The sequence below is a fragment of the Monopterus albus genome, unplaced genomic scaffold (genome assembly GCF_001952655.1).
Source record: "Monopterus albus unplaced genomic scaffold, M_albus_1.0 scaffold52.1, whole genome shotgun sequence".
In the NCBI taxonomy this organism is placed as follows: domain Eukaryota; kingdom Metazoa; phylum Chordata; class Actinopteri; order Synbranchiformes; family Synbranchidae; genus Monopterus; species Monopterus albus.
The window spans coordinates 1,472,227-1,493,416 of NW_018127932.1; the positions used below are offsets into that span (position 1 = coordinate 1,472,227).

Genomic DNA, 21,190 nt, shown 5'->3' on the forward strand with positions numbered 1-21,190 from the left:
CCTTGTTCCTCTGGTTTCTGCTGCCTGAGGTATTCACTAAGCACGTCATCACTCGGGGCCATCTTCCTGATGTATTCATGGATCTTTGTTGTTTCATCCTGGATAGTGGCTCTGACGCTCACTAATCCTCGGCCTTAGTGTACAGTCGCAGGATGCTGAAACCCGCCGTGCATTGTAAGGCCTTTATCTCCTTTGGCCAGGTTATTATGCCAGCAGGGTACCTGATGGCCAGCAGGACATAGGTGTTAATTGCCCGGACTTTGTTCTTTCCATTCAGCTGACTTCTCAGGACTTGCCTTACTCTCTGCAGGCACTTGGTGGTTGCTGCTTTCCTTTCCTTGCCTCTTCGTGGTTCCCATTTGCCTGCGGGATCCCAAGGTACTTGTAGCTGTCCTCAACATCCGCTGTGTTGCCTTCTGGTAGTAAATCCCCTCAGTTCTGACTACCTTCCCTGTCCTTGTTACCATTTGACCACACTTAATCTAGTCCGAATGACATTCCGATGTCCTGGCTGTAGATCCTAGTGGTGTGGATCAGTGAGGCAATGTCTCGTTCACTCCTGGCATACAGCTTGATGTCATCCATGTAGAGGAGGTGGCTGATGGTTGCTCCATTCCATAGTCGGTATCTGTAACTGCTCTTGGTGATGATCTGGCTGAGGGGGTTCAGGCCTATGCAGAACAGCATATCTATATATATATATATATGTATATATGTATATGTACGTGTGTGTGTGTTTGTGTGTGTGTGCGTGCCATCCCTTGTACAAGCAAGAGAATAAACTATTTCACTCCTGGTAACTGTGTATGCTTGTGTGTAGATGGGTACTGGTGTCTGATTAAACCAAGTTGAGTGGGATAGTTTTACACTCTGGCACACAATGGCATTGTGAATGCATAATTAAGGAGACAAGCCAGCAGGGCAATGAACACCTAGAATATTGGTTTAAAGAGGATTTTTTTCTCAGTGCATTTTTAAAGCAGCTATAAACAATATTTTTCTATGAATAACAATTTGAAAACAATGTGCCAGTGTGAAAGGGGTCATTTGTAGTGAATGAATCTACAGTTTCCACAGGTGTTATTGTGAGATTTAGCTCAGTGTTGGCTGCCTGGCCTGCTCAGTTACTGTTATATACTCTGTAGAATCATTTTTGGCCACAGCAAGCAGCTGTTTTCAGAGAAAATGCATGTACACTACCTACTCATCTCCAAATGGCAGGCAGAAACAGTCCCAGACTAGTTCGTGAACAGAATAGAACATTTTGCAGCTAAAGAGCCAGCTATTTACCTTACCTTTATCTATACATACTTCTGTAGTGAGCTAACTACTCAATCACGTTGGTAGGCGGGAATGTGAGTTCCTTACAGCAGCTGGCTACTAGACCTGCATAAACATATGCTTGGTGGTGTCCATGTAGCTGGGGTGAGGTATTTGTGTATGCACAGCTGTGAGTGAGGATCCATGTGGCAATGTATGTGCATGCACTGGCAGAGCACTTGTAGTGATAGTAGTGACACTAGCAGAACAAGGCTAATCGTATAGCATCTGTAGTATTAGTAGTGAAGACTTTTGTGGAGGGAAAAATCAGGCACAGATTTGTAAATATAAACATGGACTATCCTGAAATGTGAGTTGGTATGTGTGCATGTGGCTCCAATTAGTATAATGTGTTGGTGTGGCGCATGCATGCTGTGGACAGCAGACAGTGTGAGACTGACGGTAAAATAACAGAAGTGCAGATCGACTCTAGTTTAAGAAACAGCCTGTTGTTTCCCCATTTCTCTTAACTGACATCACAATAGCCTACATGGCTGCACAGCTTTTTGTTTGATTTTTGTGCCCTCAGCTTCATCCTTCACTTAGTTCTACATGCAAAACAAGTAGAGCCAGGTTACCGCTTGTATTTAAATATATAACTTGAGAGAATTCACATTGTGAGAGCATGTTGCTGTACTTTGTGTAAACTTGTAGTGTGAGTAATAGGTTAGCCTACTTACTGGCCAGTCTTGCTGATCAAGCTCACACACCCTTCCAATGACTGTTTTCACTCCCACAGGACTGTGGGGAAAAAAAGGGCAGAGGCCAAAGAGACGTTCATGTAGTGGCTTGTGGATTCTGTTCCTAGTTTTACCATAATGAGTGAGTGTGGCTGTGATTTGGTTTGGTTTTATTCTGTCATTAAACATTATATTCATAACATACTTGCAAAAATACAAAACACAACACAGACTGTGGGGTTATGTGTATGATGACAAAATACAGAAACTGGATTGTGTGTGAGACTGGAGTGTTCCTTTTAAAAATGTCTGTTTTCACTCAGGTCTGATGGTCCCCCTGTGGCCTCGCCTCGTATTCAGCAGTGAGGACAAAGCTGAGACCTGGCTCTGAACACACACACATACACACTTGCACATACTCACCAGAAACAAAATCTTATATTTCAGAGAGTGCAGAAGGTCCTGTATTGTAAAGTGGATTTGACTGAAGTCGTCCTGACATGTTTAGAGCTGTAGGCTGCATAGCTGAGTCACTTTTGTGGCACTGGCAAAGTAAGAATCATGTCAACAGTCATAAATAAGGTTATTAATATTCACATCTCAGGAAAATAATACAGACAAACACATTAAAACACAGAAGTATCATCAGTATTATAAGAAAGGGGAAGTGACCGTTTGCATAAGAGTTGTCCTTCAGTCAGTGCTGGAAGCTCACTGGATATCCTAAATCATACACACTCTTAAATATATAATGAAGTCCATAAATTTGGAATGCAGTACAATTTGTGCAGTAGTTAAACTGTAGCTGTGAAACAAAACACATATGCAGACTTCTAAAAACACTTTTATTTTTACTTTTCGTCATTTACTTGTAAACTGTGTCCAGTTGTCTGCATTCACTGAGGGATTGTACTTCAACTTAAAGGTAAAACTTAAAAGTATGTAACTATTTTGGCACTAACAATATTTTTGCACTTTCCATTTTGTTTAAAGCAAGTTATATAGTTTATAATATATGTGACTTATGTTAGACAGACATTCACAGGTAGTATTGTTAACCATTATTGTTGAGCGCTGCTGTCTCCATTTGTCTTTGTATGTATTAAAGCCATGCACCTGGTGAGTTTGAGGTGTGCCATAATTACATAGTAAAGAAAGCATTCAACTCAGTACAATGCAGCTGCATGTGGTCACTATACTTTCTACAAAATGTCTGCAAGCCTCCAGTCAGCTATCCAGCTCAGCCAAGCTCCTCCTGCAAACTAATTTATCTCCCACACTTCTTCCACTCCTTTTTCTGCTTCAGTGCATTTGCCAGAGGAGTAACCCAGCTGAGATAACATGTACATCAGGAAAGCACTTGTTGATTCCTCTGACAGCAGCATGGTAGGGAGGACAGGCAATTTGCAGCACCCAGCAGTGACTGTTTGCTTTGGCAGCATAGGGTAAATCCCAATTCCTTTATTTGCATCCATGTTTCTCTGGATACATCCCAAGTATCTTATGTGGGCCAACTTTTCCCTCACTTGTCGTTTCCTTGCTTCTTAGTCCCTCCCACATAGGGTGTAAGGAAAAGATATAAGGACAGAGGGAATAAGGAAGCACTTTTTGAGAGACATGAGATGCTCTTTCCTCTGATCCTTCATCTGAAGGATCCAATCACCAACTGATTTTCTGATAAAGGGCTGTGTTGGTCCATAAAGGGTTCCTGTGAAGGATGTTCTGGTGTATCCTTGCTCATGTCTCCTCTAAGCAACCTTCTCGCTCCTCAGCACATGATTAAGAGCTTTGGGACATCCTTCAAGACGGCAGACCAGAACAACTTCAGGGTTGAAGAGGAGTGAGGAATGATTAAATAAGGGAACTGGGATTTGCCCATAGAAGATATTCAAAGCTGTGTACATCTGTCTGTATGTGATTGACTGGCTACCTGTATGTTTGTGTCAAAATGGGAGTGTTCATGCCATATGGCCATATGTGTGTTTGCATTAAGATCTCTTATAGTCTGTAGTTCAGACCATCATGCAGCAAAACACCCTCGTTGTTCTCAAATGTAAAGTGAGAGCGATTGCAGCAAACATTCCTTTCAGGTCTGAACTCCTTGTGCCCTTCTCATAGTATAGGCCTATAGATGGTTGCCATGGTGACCTTATTGTCTGGCGCTGACCTTTAACCTGCTGCAGTTGTCTGATGGCGTAGTCTCTGGGTTGTTACGAGGATTAGCGGAGATAAACAGTGGGCATATACTGCTATGGGTTTAAGGCTTTGAACTCAGTAACCTACATCCAGGTAATTAGGCTAAGCTGTGCAGGTTGCCCTGCTCGTAGTGGATCAGCAGCACACTAGCGCTTTAAGAGAGGAACACCTTAAGCAAGGTAAAGTTACCTGCATTATGTTTATAAAATAAACCACTCAGTAAGATAACTTGTGGCCAGTTGAGTTAATTAAGCAACACTTATAAATGTTGAAAATAAGTTGCTGCTCTTAGATTAACATGATCATCAGCAGTTATGTGATCTGTGCATGATTTTGTTAAATATGCTAAAACATGCAATGAGAGAGGTATGGTTCTAAGTCATGACAGAATTTGGCAGGTCACTCTGTAATCTGCTTGTCATTGAAAGAAACACCATGTCCTTTTAAATGAGTACAGGTTCCCCCACATATGCATGTGGGCACTGTGGCGATGAGCTACAGGACATCCACACTTTTTCCTCATCATTATGTAAGTGTGTGGGACAGAAGGGGGCTGAGCTATCAAGGAAGATTCGTGAAATGTCAAAATCTCTGCCAACATTTTAACTGAGTCACTTCTTCATGACCAAGCAGAGTGCGTTGTGTTTTAGCTTCTCTCCTCTTTGGCACAGATGCATATTCTATTAAATGAACTACTTTGTGTTTTCCTTTAACCTGGTCCAAGCCAATTAAATATAAGATTACCCTGTCAGGTAGTTATCTCTAATGGCGGCAGGGTTTGGGTACTGGCCCAGAAAAATGGTTTGTGGATGAGGGAAGTGTCTGTTTTATTTGATTAGGGGCTCAGTCATTTGAACCCATTATGCATCAGAGCAAATGTATGGCTGGAAGCTTACATCCAGCCAGAGACAGTGATTTAGTGACGTCGGACGCCACTCAGATGCTGTCTGCTTGCTTTGATACACTTCAGCTGTCAGTCAGTTGTAGTTCTGTTTTTCAATAGCAACAATACAAAGAGTCATATAGACACATGGTACTGTGTGTGTTTTGGTCTCTACAAAGGGTATATAATTCAGCAACTTATTTGTAAAGTTAGACTTCGATTCCATTAGTGCTTCTCTCCTGAGCCCCTTTTCGTTCTAAGCATCTCTGCGTTTTTACTGTGTCCTGACTGTTGTGGGGGCTCTAAGTCCCTGGATAAGCTTTGAAGTCGTGCCACTTGGTTTCTCTGAATGAAAAGAAATCCTCACGTTGCCCCCTAAAAGAAATGCCACTCAAATCCTAGCAAGGGCACACAATGGCCTTCTTCTGCAGAACCCAGTGCTTATTCATGCATAACTCTGACCTGCCTTATGTTAATATGGCATATACTCCTAATAAGGATAAAAACTCTCTTCTTCCTTTTTCATCCTGTTTTTATATCTGAAGAACGTCTGTGCTATTCACTGAGTTGTAATGAATTGGAATTCTATTGTCTTGTTGGTTATTTTCTTTGCTCACCGTTTATTATCCTCTCAGCTCTGTCTGTTGCCATACAGTATGTGCAGTCAATCTTTAATCCACCACTGGAGTTTTCATGCATCTGTCTGCAGACATGTATTTATACTTGTGTGCGTGCGGGTGTGCACATGCACGTGCATACACATGTGCAGTCACATGGCCAACATGCTTACTCAGCATGTTGCACTAGCACACTTAAGTAAGCCTTTTCCTGTATTTTCTGAGTGGATCTGGGGCCCCCGTGCTGCTCTGCCTGCACTGTGTTTGTGTGTATTTAGGTCAGTGTGTGTGTGCATATAAACTGAATGAACCCACTCACCTCTCTTCCCTTCTAAAGGTGAAACATTTATTTCCAAATTTATCCTCACGAACTCCAGAATTCAACACTGCAGTGCTAAGCTAAGAGTTAATACTTCTATAGTTTGCACAGATATTTACTGACCAAACAAGATTAAAAAGGATATCTTGTCAGTGCATACAGGCTTAATGCTTGTCCCTCCTTTCCTGGATTGGCTGGAGGTGTGAGCCTTGGAGTGTTTGCCGTTCCTTCATGCTGACCAGCAACTGTCATCCTTGTGGGTTTAGGGTGTGGTGTTGAATGGTGCACATTTCCTTCCAAACGTGAGAATGTAATATGCTACAAAACACACTGTGTTTTTGTGTGTGAAATGAAATTTTGAATGGAATACAGGAAGAGTGAAAGATATAAACATGTATTGTATTGATGTGTGTATGTGTTTGTTGGGGAAACAGGGAGCGTTGAGAAGAGTGCAGAATGCAGTTTGTTAGACATTTAGTTAAAGTCTTGAGTCCACAAATGTTCTTTTGGAAAAGTGAGTATATGAGGAGCCTCTGGGGTCTGCTGAGTCTGAGCCATATGGCTGCCCCCCTTTCAGGTAGCACAGGCTTTATGGTTTCAAGGTTCAATCATCTTTCATGTGGCCTCAGCTTGGCTTTACAGGATATAAACACTAATGTAGTTGTTTGCATATAGATTAGTACTGATTATTTGTAGTTTGTGTGTGTTGGTCTTTGGGGATTTGACCTGTGCAAAGAGGGTGTGTGATTTTGTATGAGGCTGTGCATGGATGTGCGGCTCGAGGACTGGTCCAAGCACACAGTCATGTTTTCCCATTTTACCAGGGCTGTTAAGAGTCATTTCGGCACTTTCAGCACACCCACACACACACACACACACACACACACACATCACTGTCCTGGATAGTACAACCTACTCTTTCCTCATCAGGCACTTGCAGGATCCACACTACCTTTTCACATGAGAAGTAGAAATCACAACTTGAATAAAGAGGAAAGAAGAGGAGGAACTCCCTCAGACCACTGGCTTTCCTCAAAGAGCTGAAGCTTTTCCATGCAAATCAGAGACAAGTTTACATTAGTTCTGGCAGTAATGGCAGCAATGACAGCTGTTGGCAACAGTAGCGTTTGGCATAGCTCCATCATCGGACCTGTCTCCAGTGGGTCAGCCTGCAGATGTGTTAGTTTACAGCTGCGGTGCAGAATGACTTTCTATACCCTGCTTGTATGCTCATGCATTGTAGGATGATTAATGTCCGGACGACTTCTTCCTAATGAGCGCTGGGCAGCTCGTCAAAGGGAAAAAACATATGGGACATTTAAAGAGTTGGAAAATTAAGGGTGTAGTAGAATATTGTTAGTGTATGTAGAGTATCTTTTGATGAAGGAATGGAATGGCTGCAAGAGGTGGAATGGTTTGAAGGCAGAGATGCACTGTACAGCTGATGCACTATATTTTTAAGATAGACATGTGCTATGCAATGCATGTTTTAATATAGTGATAGTTTAGTAATTTCGCATAAAGTCCACACTGTTATATTAGGCACAGTAACTGTAAAGACATCATCCATACATGTCTGTTAATACTTTATTTTGTTTGTTGATACTTGACACGATAGCAGTTGGTAGGTATGCATCTTACCCAGACTTGTTTTATTGTTTAGGCTGGTGTATCCTGCTTGACAGTCTAGTTTGTTGTCTGCCATAATTATCAAACCTGTCAGACTACCTGTGACAATACTTTTTTGGAGCAAAGCTCAGCCCTAACTGCCACAGTGAATCAGAAAATATCTCATCCAGATCGGCTTTCCCCAGTTTGACAAGTGTTGACACTGGGACAAGCCAGTTGCCATCATAAAATGTGTCCTCGTGCAAGGTAGATTCAGTGAATCCATGAATTAGTCAGGAGATTATTTTTAAGTTATAGCAGTGAAATACTGGATAATGCATAGCTTGGCAGAAACAGATGTCAGTGAAATCCCCTTGTGTGCATACATGTTGATTTTGCAGGTGTTCATACACATTGAAGAGTTATGTCCACATGGACAGGTGGTATAAATTCTAAATCTGTGGGCACTAATCCATATGATGATTAAACAACTGAGAGTAACTGTTGACTGGGGTTGCTGACAGAAAATTATTTTGTGGGGGTGAAGTTTGTTGCAGCACACCACATACATGTCTTGTGTATATTTCAAGTGTTTAGTAAGAATCTGTTTATTTTGCAATGTATGAGCAAACTGCACAGGAAAATGACTTAGGTTGAATATTTTTTGATTTTTATGCAAACTGCACATTCCCACTAAATCGTCACCCTCCTGCTTACACTTACCAAAGGTTATTATATCTTAAAATGCTATCTATTCTGCAAAGTCAGTCTAAATAATGAAAGAAAAACAATTGCATTAATGACATTCACTGTTCAACATTGTTCCATTACACTAGTTTTCAAATTGAAACTACACGTGCATGAAGCCGCATCATACAGGAGTTTGACGATGATAAGTTAGAAGCATCTAACTGACTGACTCTGCTGGAATCAGTAGTGTGATAAATAAAGCAGCTGTGCAACGATGGGAAACATTGTAGTTCAATCTTAATATTGTGTGAAAGTGTATATGTTTATAGTGCTTGCTGGACACTATGCTGATATAGTTTTCCTAACTGTGTCTGGATTAAGCTACACTTACTCTGTTTCCACAGTCAAACACACAGCTGAGGTTGGTGACTAGTGTGTTACTGAAAGCCACTGGCTCAGGCTGCCATCATGTTTCTGTGTCCTGGTATGACCCCAGTGTCTCGGCCACATGGTTGCTTTTAAAGGGAGAGTCTGGCATTTTATTCTCCATTAACATTTTTCTCTCTTTGTTTTTGATTTCTGCATCCCTGTTTTTTCTCAAACCACAGCCTTTTCTCATGGTATTATTTTGAAAGAGAAAAGGGATTTGGGAGTGGATGAAAGCAAAAAGGAAGAGTTGTTGACACAGGGAAAAAGGAGAGTATGGAAGCTGTAAACATCCTCTTTCCTGGGAGATCATGTTGTGGTGCTGCAGAAAATAATGCTGCTGTACAGATGACACTGTTTGATATAAGATGCTTACTGTGTCTGGGGAGGACAAGCTGCACCACTTTCTTATAATATTGTAAATCATGTGCCTTAAAACCCTGGGGGGAGCAAATTCAGTGCAAGAGAGACATAGAGACTAACATCTGCAAACTGGCCATGTCATGTGATGTTAGCTTTTGCTTAACTTATACCCATGAGTAAAATACTTCCCTTAATTAACAATTATGATTAGAGCTTATTTCCATTATCAACAAAAGTGATGCATTTTTTTATTAATTGATGAACTGTTTTGTCTGTAAGTGGTTATAAAATACAAAAGAATAACTTAAACTTTCACAATGCACCAACTGAAGTCTTCAAATTGTGTGTTTTATCTAGCCAACAGTATAAAGCCCATAGATATGCAGTTTATGTTGCTTTATGAAAGCAAAAAGAAGCAGGTAATAGGTTGGGAGTAGCAAATGGTTGGTGTTCTTACTTAATATGAGACTTTTAGTCAATTAGTATTTGTTGTAGATTATATTTTATATATATTCTGACTAGTGACTAATTAGTTAATGGACTATTACAGTAAGTTTCAGTGTGGTGCAAAAAGAATAGTGAAAATCATCCAGAGCCCAAAAGGAGTCTCGGTGAGCTGCTTTAGGCATTAATATCTCTGTGGTTATGGAGTTGTTTTCCTCTGTTCCAGATCCAGCATGTGTGCAGTATCCATTCCACAGCTTGCCTCCAATCCATGTGCGTAGGGCTGGAGTAAAAAGCCCACATAGGGGATCCTTTGTTTAGGAGAGTCTAGGCATGGAAGATAATTTACAAGCTGCTGAGGTCCTCACGCTATTGGCTGATGAGGCTCTGTCTGCAAAAGGCATCCCATATGTGTGTGTGTCTAAACGTCTGTGTGTGTGCGGCGACTGTGTGTGCGTCTGCTGTAGCAGCACTTTGCTACTGCAGCTCACAGTCGCCCTAGTCATGACACCCAGGAGCTCGCCCTGCGCACGGATACTGTAGCCAACGTTTTCTTTTAAGACTGAAGGAAGGCAAAGCAAGATGGCCACCAGCACCTTTTAGGGATATGCTGTCTATATTGGAGGGACTTCCTCCGAAGACAGACAAGGTAAAGGAAGCCAGAGTTCCTTTTGTCTGACTGCAGAAGGGTCAGCTACACTGGAGCTTATCAGTAGGTTGCCCACTGTAGTACCTCTCTGTGCCACCCTGGGCTTAGCTGATTGGAGCACTTTGTCATTGTTCCTACTGAATCACTGAGGATCTCTGCTTCTGTGTGTGAATGTTTGGTTTGTCTTTTCCAGGTGGGTTTAAATGATGTGACAACAAAGTCAGCAAGGAAGAGGTCAGTTTCCACAGTAACACAGACTCCTTTTTCCTCGTTGCTTTCCCCATCTTTTTTTCGCCATTTGTATTGTATGACGAGTACCTTTGCTTCCCCTTTTCTTTCTTTGCAGTGTTTTGGACAGCCATATTTCTGCACCTGCTGTTTTCTGAGTACTTAGAAGAGAAGTGGAGTGCTTGTTGCCTTGGGTTGTAACTTGTAATTTGACAGGCTTCACTACTGTGGATTCAGTACTAATGATATTATTATTACTCAGTTTTTAGAACAGGTCCTTCTGTTACTGATGCTGCTTGGATCTGTATAATTTTATAGTTGATTAATGTTTAATTCGTTATAATTCACATTTATAAGTCCTTCTTTGTCACTGTTATTGCTTTTATGTAGTGTATTTTGTGTGTTGAGAACACAACATTGAGCTCAGCGCAGACAGGAAACGCGCTCTCATTGATTGAAGGAAATTCTCATGTGTTGAGAGAAACACACATAAAACAGTGCTTACATTCTCAGCCAGGAAGGAAGCATGCTTTCTGGGTGCTTCATTGTAAGAGTGTTGTCAGGTGGAGATTCTTATGATGTATGATTTCTGCAAAGCCACAAAGTGAACAAGAGGTACACAGCTAAAAGTTTCTCATGAATTTCTGTCTTTTCTGTTAGAGAACTTCAGTTCACGTGTTTCCATGTATGTGAACATGTTTACATATACTGTGTATGTGATTGTGTTTTTGTTGAGTTAAGAATGGCTACACACTACTTCAAGCCTCCTCTGAGACTCATCCCTTGAGAGAGGGTTGTTAGGATTCAAGTGGTGGTCACACTTCTGTTGCTAGGGTAGGTCTCTAAACGTGTTTGTGCGTAAAGCACTCACCCTCAGCTACTGTTTCTTCCATATGTTTCATTGATATTGAAGTCCATAACAGCCGTGGCAGTTGGATATGTATTTGTCTAAGGGAAAAGAAGAAAACTGTGTTTGCATTTGAAACAGCACATTACCGTGCACAACACAAAGACACAGCCCTAACACAACAGACCCAGCTCTCACCAGAGACCCAGTGGCTAAATGAGAGCCCATGACTCTGCATTCATATCCTGCATTAGGCATTTTGTTATCACAAGGCTAAATGTACAAGTACTTTGATGTTTGGGATCATGAACACTTGGTTGCACAAATGGATGCACGATCAGGCACATGCATACTCACGCGCAGTGGGTCGCAATGCATGTGTCTGGTGCAGTGCTGGACTGCAGCCAGCGCTGCTTTATCCCCACTTTCCCCATTTTTTCCCTCAGGTCTCACTTTCTCATTTGAACATTGTGGTAGCCCGTTTCCACATGTTGTAGGAGTGGGTATCTCACCCTGTTGCGTCAGCGGCTTTACTGTTGCTCCAGCTATCTGTTGCATCAGTAGTATGTTTCTAGTAAGGCATAGTCCTGTCAATCATGGAGAGTGTTGTATACTGGAGAGAAAGCAGAGGTGATCAGAGAGAGATCTCAGATCATCACTGAAAAGACTTGATGATAAATCATGATTTCTTATTATTTATGTCTGATCTCAACATTTTATTTATGCTCCCACGAACAACTTACATGAAACATCCTCCCTACACTTCTTTATTGTTTGAATAAACAGCTTTTGGCAGTGTGCTTTACATTTTTGTGGATGACTGGCCAGCAACATAAATAAGATGTGAAAATATTTTCAGCTTAACAACAGTTGAGTTAACTATGAGAAACATTTTCATTCACATATGGGGCTGAGCACCGGGTTCACCAGTTCCAGTCCTATATCATCTAGGAACGAGTATTTCTATCTATAACAGCATGTTTTATACATTTTCAAAAGCAAACATAATTGCTTTCCAAAGACACTGGCGTTAATTGTCTTTACAGTTACTCACTTGATTCTCTTTACTTCAACACATTGCCTTTTGCTCTCCCTGTCCCACCACATTGGGTATCAAACATTAAATGCAATCAAATTCACACAGCAGCGTCTTAGGTACTGTAAAAAATAATATAGAAATAGTCTGTTAGTGTAACCTAGTTCATGTCTGATGGGAGACAGAAAACAAAGCGCACATGTAACTGATAAACTCATGTGGGTTCATAGGAGTCCAGTTTTTGTTGAAGTAGTGTTGCTGCTTACATTTGATCTGACAGAGTGCACATCTCCTGCTGTAACGTGCATTGGAACAGTGGCAGTGATTAAGTCTAATGGGTGCCATTTAATCAATGATAAAGAACATACCTCCTGATCCCCTGCAGTTACTGTACACTAGCTCATTAGAGGAAAAATGCCAGTCACAGACACACAACTTGCAGTAATGCACGCAGATCCTCAAGCTTGTGGAAATTAGTTTAAGATCCTTTTGTCACCTGAGTCTTGGCACATGATTTTCATATTTTTCACACTGCAACATTTATAATCTGTCTTCCACTGCTGAAGGTTTTGCTGTGATTGTGATGTGGGGTTAAATCCTAAAATAAGAAGCAGCTTGATGTGACTTCATTCATCATCAATGAGCATCATAATATTCATTCAAGATGATGGAAAATAAAGAAGGCTTTTGCATATTCATTTGCACTGCATATGCTGTATATTGTACATGAGCTATTTTGCTTTTGTGATAGAAAGGTTTGCCTTAATGCTCTTTTAGTTTCTAAGTTAACATGAAAGCTACAATATTTTTCACATTGCAGTAGGAAAAAAAACCCTCATCCTCAAAGCCTTAATTAAAACCTCCTTAACTTTTGTTGCTGCCCAGATCAAATTAGTTCCTGCTTGTGGAGTTAGGGCTGTGATGGTATACACTTAAAATAGTTTGTGACAGTGTGTATTCAGCAGTATTTGGGGGCAGTCAATATGTCAGTACTGTGGAGCTTTGGATGGTCATAGCTCTGCTGGCAGTCAGAATTTGTCTTAGCTGAAAAGTCAAACAGTGCTGTAGCTGCACGGTGTTTAGATAAGGTTAATCACTCACTTAGAAATGCACACGGGCAAACATGGTGGCAGGTGCAGCTATTATGTGCTTGCATACCTATGCATGCACGTACAGGGACACACCTACAAACCCAATACAAGTGCAACATGTATATGCAGGGTGACCCACTGGTAGTGACACAGTCTTGAACTGTGTTTGACTCTAACTGTTTGCCTGCTGGCTGCCTGTAGGTCTGTGGCTCTCAATACTTCACAGCTTAGGCCAAAATATGGTACTGATCGAAGCCTCAACTGTGAACTAGCAGTTTAACTTTTTATTAAATCTCTTTAGAGCTTGGCTTTGGCAATATTTATGGTAAGCAGATTCTTTGTTTTCACAGGCCATAATATTTTCCACAGCCTTGATAGTGACCGCAGCAGATGCTCATGCCATGCAGGGAGGCAATCTGTTGTGCTGTGTGCTGTGACTGTTTAGAACAAGCTGAATCACTGTACACTGCCAGAACTTGTTGAGTCATCTCTCTTCTTGTCTTCCTCGCTCTCTCTCTCTCTCTCTCCCTCTCTCTCTCTGTTTGTTTGTCTCAGGTGGTTCCAGAAAGTGGGTCGGTAAATGGCAAAGGCAAGTCACAGATGGATGATACCCACATGGCAGCAGAGGAGGATGAGGGGGAGGAAGGCCACATACCTCAAACCAAATCTCCCCCCATCAACCACTCGCTCACCCACAACCTGGCCTCAGACGAAGTCAGACGGCCGGCACTTATTAAAAGAGAGCCCGGGCTCGAGTTGACCAGCTTTGCACTTCACCAACACGTATGCTCTTCTTTGACTTTTCAGAATGGTTCTACTGAGAACCTGACAAAAGCTAAAGGTGCTAATATGACCAGTGGGTCACACTTTGATCTAAAGTCTGCATATATTAGGCCTATGATGGCATCAGAGCCTCAAAGGACTATAATAGCTGCAATCCCTAAAGTATGCTCTGAAAATGGACCCAGGACTCCTCCAGATGACCTGTCAGTTCCACTTAAGAAGATCAAACTGGAGGAGCCGTGGGTATGGATCACTGAACAAGCCACCACCCAGCTGAGTGGTGAAGATGAGGTCTGTGAAGACCCGTTGTCCACGCTGGCAGCTGTGGTGTGCCTTTCCGTAACAGAGAGGAAGGGACTGGAGGAGAAACTTTTCAGCTCACGTTCATCCATCCTTCGCTCCATCAAAACAGAGCCACCAGATTTGCACTTTGTCAAAAAAGAGCCAGAAGACCTAAAGTATGACTTGTGTCAGAAGAGCACTCCTGTTAGCCTGCAAAGGCCTCCCCATCTTATTAAAAGTGAAAATCACCCAAATGTCTTGCAGCCAAGCGTGCAGTCTTTGGCAGAGAGCAGAAATCTTAGTTTTGATCAGGCTATCGCTATTGAGGCCTTGACTCAGCTGGCAGCTATACCTCAAAGCACCCCAGGGCCAATTAAAGCTGAAAGAAGGTGTGAACATCCCATTTCTACCACTGCCCCATTTTCAACCTCCAGTACAAATACAACCCTGCAAGAAGCCAAACCCACACCAGCCATCTACTATAACAAAGTCTCAGTCATCAGCTCACCACTACACCAGACATCAGTTATACGCCCTCCTGTGGCCAGACAAGGCAATGTCATCCAGTGCTCCCTGGGGTCAAGCTCTAACACAAAGATGTCTCTCCAGGACCTTTTAGAGGCCAGCTCAGACAGTGATAAAGCACCTTGCAGGAGGACAGAGCAGAACATTAGTTCTCATGTCAGTGATATGAGGTCTAGTAAAGATCATGAGCAGTCGTTTGGGGAGGACAGAAACAGGATTATTGGTAAAATAAGGAGAAACAAAGATGAGGAGGAAGTGGCAGCTCAGCTGGCAGACCTGGCCTTCATCATCCAGTCCCGACACAACCAGCAGTCAGAGAACAACCCTCCAAAAGGAATGCCTGTGTCAGCCATCATATACAACTACAACTCCCAGCTTCCCACCAGTCAGAAAAAGGCCCTTATGAAAAAAACAAAAGCTACTCCCTCCAAGCCTAGGACCAACCGCAGAACCCCACTGTCAAAACGCTTGCCAAATGGAGAGACGCCCCACAGGAACAGAGGCCAGAAAATTCTCCCACAGGAGAAATCAGGTCTTCAGCACAAGAGGAACTTGTTTTTGCCTCAGGCTCAAATCGACCTGAAGAGATACTTGACTGAGGCTCTGGAGGAAAAGAGGCAGCTCATCCATCACAGTAACATACATAATGCTCAGAGCTATAGCACTCTCACAAGGATCAACCACACTCGTGGCCAAGAAACCCAGCTGTGGTCTCTTTCTAATGGTCCACTCCACCAACACAACCCATGCAATGGTCATACTGCAGCACAGGGGCGTGAAAGTCATTTGTTATCTCAGGTAGTGCAGCCCTGTGGTGGGCTGCAGCACGGTGCTGATCCTAACACCAGTTCTACCAATACCGTTTTCCTCAGCCACACCACTGGGAACTATAGTCTGGCTAATGGCTTCTCAGGGGCTCGGCAATCCCCTCCCCCAAGCCAGCAGGGCTACTACAAGCTGGAGAGGTCAGGACCTGTCACTGTCCTGTCCACAGCTACTGACGGGGATCTGGATCACTCTGCAGAGTCAACTCCATCCAAGAAAAACATCAACAGTTTTCTGGAGTCTCCTATAAGTTTTCTGGATACTCCTACCAAGAATTTGCTCAATACACCTTCCAAAAAACTGGCTGATCTTCCATCCTGCCAATGCATGGGTGAGTTGGTGCTATCTAATATTTTTCAGAAGAAGACAAGGCTGTAGAATCTGCATTGGTATCACATTGGATGTATTCCACTTTGTGACTTAATCTGTTTTGAATGCTTCTTTTTGAGTAACACTGCAGTTCCTCGACATCAAATTGACCATTGTTTTCTGCTTCTCTCTCTCCCCCTAATGCAAACACACGCACACACAATAGTTGTGTGCTTATTCAAGGGCCAGTTCAAGCAAAGGAAAGCTGCAGTTCTCTGCCATATTTGGAGGTGGCTTTGGTTGCTTTGTGGAGTGTTGTTGACTTATTATGATGCATTAGGTCTTTAACCCTCCTGTTATGTTGCGGGTCAAATTGACCCACGAACATAACTGCTTTAAATGAGACAAACATTTATGAAGAAATGAACATACCAGGAGGGAACCCTCCTGTTATGTTCATTTCTCAGGTGATGCCTGCTCAGCAGTTATGTTCGTGGGTCAATTTGTCCCGCAACATAACAGGAGGGTTAAATACACATTTCCAAAGTGGCAGCCCCAGAACTGAGATCCTGCTACATTTACTGTGTGTATCACGTTTACAGTTGAAGTCAGAAGTGCACATACACTCGGGCTGAAGTCATTAAAACAGATTTTTTTTAACCCCTCCACAGATGTCATGTTAACAAACTCTCATTTTGACAAGTCGGTTAGGACATGCACTTTATGCATGACACCAGTAATTTTTCCAACAGTTGTTTACAGATAGATTATTTCTTTTATAGTTCACTATATCACAATCCCAGTGGGTCAGAAGTTCGTGTTCCTTCTCCTAGAGGCGAACATACTTTGGTCCAAAAAGTACAAATCAATCCCAGAACAGCAGCAAAGGAGCTTGTGAAGACACTGGAGGAAACAGGTGCCAAATTATCTATATCCACAGTAAAACGAGTCCTATATCGACATAACCTGAAAGGCTGCTTGGCACAGAAGAAGCCACTGCTCCAAGACCGCTATAAATAAAGCAGTTTACAGTTTGCCGCTGCACATGGGGACAAAGATCTTACTTTATGGAGAAATGTCCTCTGGTCTGATGAAACAAAAAATGAACCAGGAAGTAAAAGGCTGGTCACAAATGGGTCTTCCAAATGAGCAATGTCCCCAAGCAGACTTCCAAAGCTGTAGCAAAATGGCTTAAGGACAACAAAGTCAGGGTATTGGAGCGGATGTCACAAAGCTCTGACTTCAATCCAATAGAAAATTTGTGGGCAGAACTGAAAAAGCATGTGCAAACAAGGAGGCCTACAAACCTGACTCACTTCCACTGGTTCTGTCAGAAGGAATGGGCTAAAGTTCCAGCAGCTTACTGTAAGAAGCTGCTGGAAGGCATCCTGAAACATTTGAGCCAAGTTATACAACTGAAAGGCAACGCTACCAAATACTAACCAAGTGTATGTAAACTTCTGACTCATTGGGAATGTGATGAAAGAAAGGGAAGCTGAAACAAATCATTTTCTCTACTATTATTCTGACATTTCACATTGTTAAAATAAAGTAGTGATCCTAACGGACCTAAGACAGGGAGTGTTTATAGGATTAAATGTCAGGAGTTGTGAAAAACTGAATATATCTGGCTAAGGTCTATCTAAACCTCTGACTTCAACTGTATGATTAATCTGACTCCCTTTTTGAGAATATCTGGGTGACATGGTGTCAGTGTTTTACTCAAAAATATACCAGCATCACACCAGACGGCCTGCCTCTGGTTATGAAACTCTTCTCTGAAACACCAAGGCCAGTGTGCTATTTAAAAGACACTCATTAAAATGGCTATGATTTCCAATAGATCTTGATTTTTTTTTCCACAGACCAAATCATTGAGAAGGAGGAAGGCCCTTACTATACTCATCTGGGGGCAGGACCTAGTGTTGGTGCAGTGAGGGAATTGATGGAGAACAGGTAGAGTGACTACCACCGCTCTGTTAACACGTGTGTATGTGGGTGTATTTACTACAAACATGATGAGAGCCTTAGCCATGCACAGGCTTGGTGGAATGGGGCAGGGCGGGGTCACAACCAGAGAGTCTGTCATTAAGAGGAAGCATTGCTAAAGCTAGAGTAACATGTGCATGCTCTGTCTCAGCTACACACATGTGTACACACAACACTTATGGCATGTTGAAACAGGAAACCCCTAGAGTGGAGAAGAGGGGCCCGTAAAACAAGATAACAGCTCATTTAAAGCAACTTGAGCTCCATCACAGTCCAGCTGACAGCCACTCGTAACCAAAAATGTTCACTTCTGCAGCTGATGGGTTTTTAAATTACAAATGTATTTTTAATCATTGTAATATGAGTATTTTATTTTTTTACTTAACTGTGTGAACTAATGTGCTCTGCATTGAGTTATATTAACCAATTTTGTGTATTTTATTGATTGTAGGTATGGGAACAAATGTTAGATTTGTTGCTATTTTTCAAGCTAAGCATTTATAAGTAGTATATAAACACTTAATAAATTGTATGACACATTATAATCAAGTGATAATCAGCTGTAAAGACATTTTTAAATGTGCAGTGTTTGTCATCAGTTATAACTTTTCCTATGAAGACATATTTTATATTATTTATAATATTACAGCTGTTTACTATATTGTCATTCATTATCTATTTATACACGAATCAGACCTAGAGTATGTGTGAGACTGGAGTTATGTCTGCTTGTATTAAGTGTTTACAGTATATACTCATTATAAATGCTAAATAAGGGGACTGAGGGATTTATGCATTGTCACTTGCCATCATGTACTCCATGTGTAGCAATGTAATGTTGTCTAATATATGTTGTTTGTGACAAATGTTTGGCTTATCTAATGTGTGTTGTGTATATGTCACAGATATGGTGCCAAAGGAAATGCAGTAAGGGTGGAAGTTGTTGTTTACACTGGGAAGGAAGGAAAGAGCTCCCAGGGATGTCCAATAGCTAAATGGGTATGTGGCTGGTGTTTGCGTTCATGTTAGTGTCTTAAATGTTCTCAGTATGTCAGCTGTATATTAAGACATTCTTGTTGATCCCACCATAGTGTGTTTAGGGCCACATATGGCAGTCACCCCCAGATTATTATCATAACTCTAAACCACTTACCTGCCCCCAAACAAGTGGCCATAACGTAAATATAATCGTTTCCAACTTTGTCCCTGAACATGACCAGCTTACTTCAAACTTGTCCATCTGTAGGGATCCATAACCATGTGAGATTTTTTTGCTATATTCATTAGTGTTAGTGTTGTTATTCATCTGTTATAACCTGCTTCTTTTCTGTGTGCATGTGTGCACAATCATCTGACAGGTGATCCGGCGCGGCAGTGAACAGGAAAAGTTGCTGTGTTTGGTCCGCCAGAGGGCAGGGCACTACTGTGACACCGCCGTGTTGGTGATCCTAATTCTGGCATGGGAGGGAATTCCTCAGCCAGTGGCGGACTGCCTCTACCAGGAACTCACAGAGACCCTCTTTAAATATGGCTCCCCCACCAGCCGTCGCTGTGCCTTCAACGAAGAGTGAATGCCTCTTTCTTTGTTTTGCAGTGACACTACTCCTTCCCAATTTTGTTTGCTCATTTGTGTTCTTGCCTCCTCTCCATCTCCAAAGTCGTACATGTGCGTGCCAGGGTCTGGACCCAGATACCTGTGGAGCTTCGTTTTCCTTTGGCTGTTCTTGGAGTATGTACTTCAATGGATGTAAGTTTGCCCGCAGCAAAGTGCCCCGCAAGTTTCGCCTGCATGGAGACTACCGAGAGGAGGTGAGGCAGTGGTGGGCATCTAAAAATCCAGGAGGAGCTCATATATTAAAATCTCTCCTATTTGTTTCTCCTGGTGTTATATTGATTGAGAGGATTTTTGTGCATATTCTACATGTTAGCTTTTTGTTATTATATGTGGATACAGCTCTTACTGTATTTGCATCAGACAAGTTCTTTGGCATCTTTGCATTTTATTTGTAGCTGAGGCATACTTAGTTGATCAGTTTTGATAAATATTTGCCTCCTAGTGGCTTATGTTGGGTATGACAATCAGAAGCTATAGGCTGAGCAGTTTAAACAAAGGACATTTTAAAATCAGCTGTTTGTTCCTAAACTCTTTATTTTGTCTGTCACCTTTAGGAGAAGAAGATAGAGAACAACCTTCAGGGTCTTGCCAATGAACTGGCACCACTTTACAAAAGATTGGCTCCTGATGCCTTCCAAAACCAGGTGGGACATATTTCTAATAATCTCTAGCCCTCTCAGCTTAGTGTAAATAGCACTGATTTTAAGTTCCACTCTGTACTCAAATTACTTGCTCCAGATTGCTCCAGTGACCTCCTCACAGTTTATGCACCCGATTTCTGCATTCCTCTGACTCATGTTAATTCGTGCACACCCACAATCTGGAGTTTAGAATAAAGAATTCATGTCACAGAAACAAATCACATTGAATCTTTTAACATGTTCACCACAAATCAAACTCTTCTCATGCTGTGTCCTTTCCCCTCTCATAGGTGGAACATGAAGAGGCAGGGGGTGACTGTCGGCTAGGCAGGATGGAAGGACGCCCATTTTCTGGGGTCACAGCCTGTGTGGATTTCTGTGCTCATGCTCACAAGGACACTCACAACATGAATAACGGCAGCACTGTGGTAAGCAGGCGAGGAGCGTGACACCATGCAATCTACTTCAATGTCGTGTCTCCCCACCTATTTTAAGGGTCTTTTTTTTCTAGTTTTGGATCAATCTCTTGAATTGTTGATTAGATATTTGCTTTTTCTGTGTCCCTTTTTAGGTTTGTACTCTAACAAAGGAAGATAACCGTGCAGTGCGTAATGTACCAGAAGATGAGCAGCTCCACGTTCTGCCACTTTATAAGATCTCTGACAGGGATGAGTTTGGTCAGGTTGAAGGCCAGTGGGCCAAAATCCAAAGTGGTGCTCTGCAGGTTTTGTCTTCCTTTCCCAGAGAAGTAAGTGAACAGAAAAGCAGCTTTTTTAGGCTGTTTTTCTTTTCTTTCTTGCTGCAATATCAGTGATTTGAGTCCT

The 21,190-nt window shown here is 42.1% G+C and overlaps 1 protein-coding gene across 1 annotated transcript in view; it reads left to right on the plus strand.

Moving 5' to 3' along the window:
• The window catches only part of tet1 (tet methylcytosine dioxygenase 1), a 40,297-nt gene that overhangs the window by 15,671 nt on the left and 3,436 nt on the right, over positions 1 to 21,190 (plus strand). The window contains 8 exon segments of the mRNA XM_020601542.1: positions 13,953 to 16,143; positions 17,987 to 18,077; positions 19,016 to 19,109; positions 19,469 to 19,677; positions 19,769 to 19,919; positions 20,280 to 20,369; positions 20,657 to 20,794; positions 20,938 to 21,114. Coding sequence (XP_020457198.1) covers positions 13,953 to 16,143; positions 17,987 to 18,077; positions 19,016 to 19,109; positions 19,469 to 19,677; positions 19,769 to 19,919; positions 20,280 to 20,369; positions 20,657 to 20,794; positions 20,938 to 21,114 — 3,141 coding nt within the window.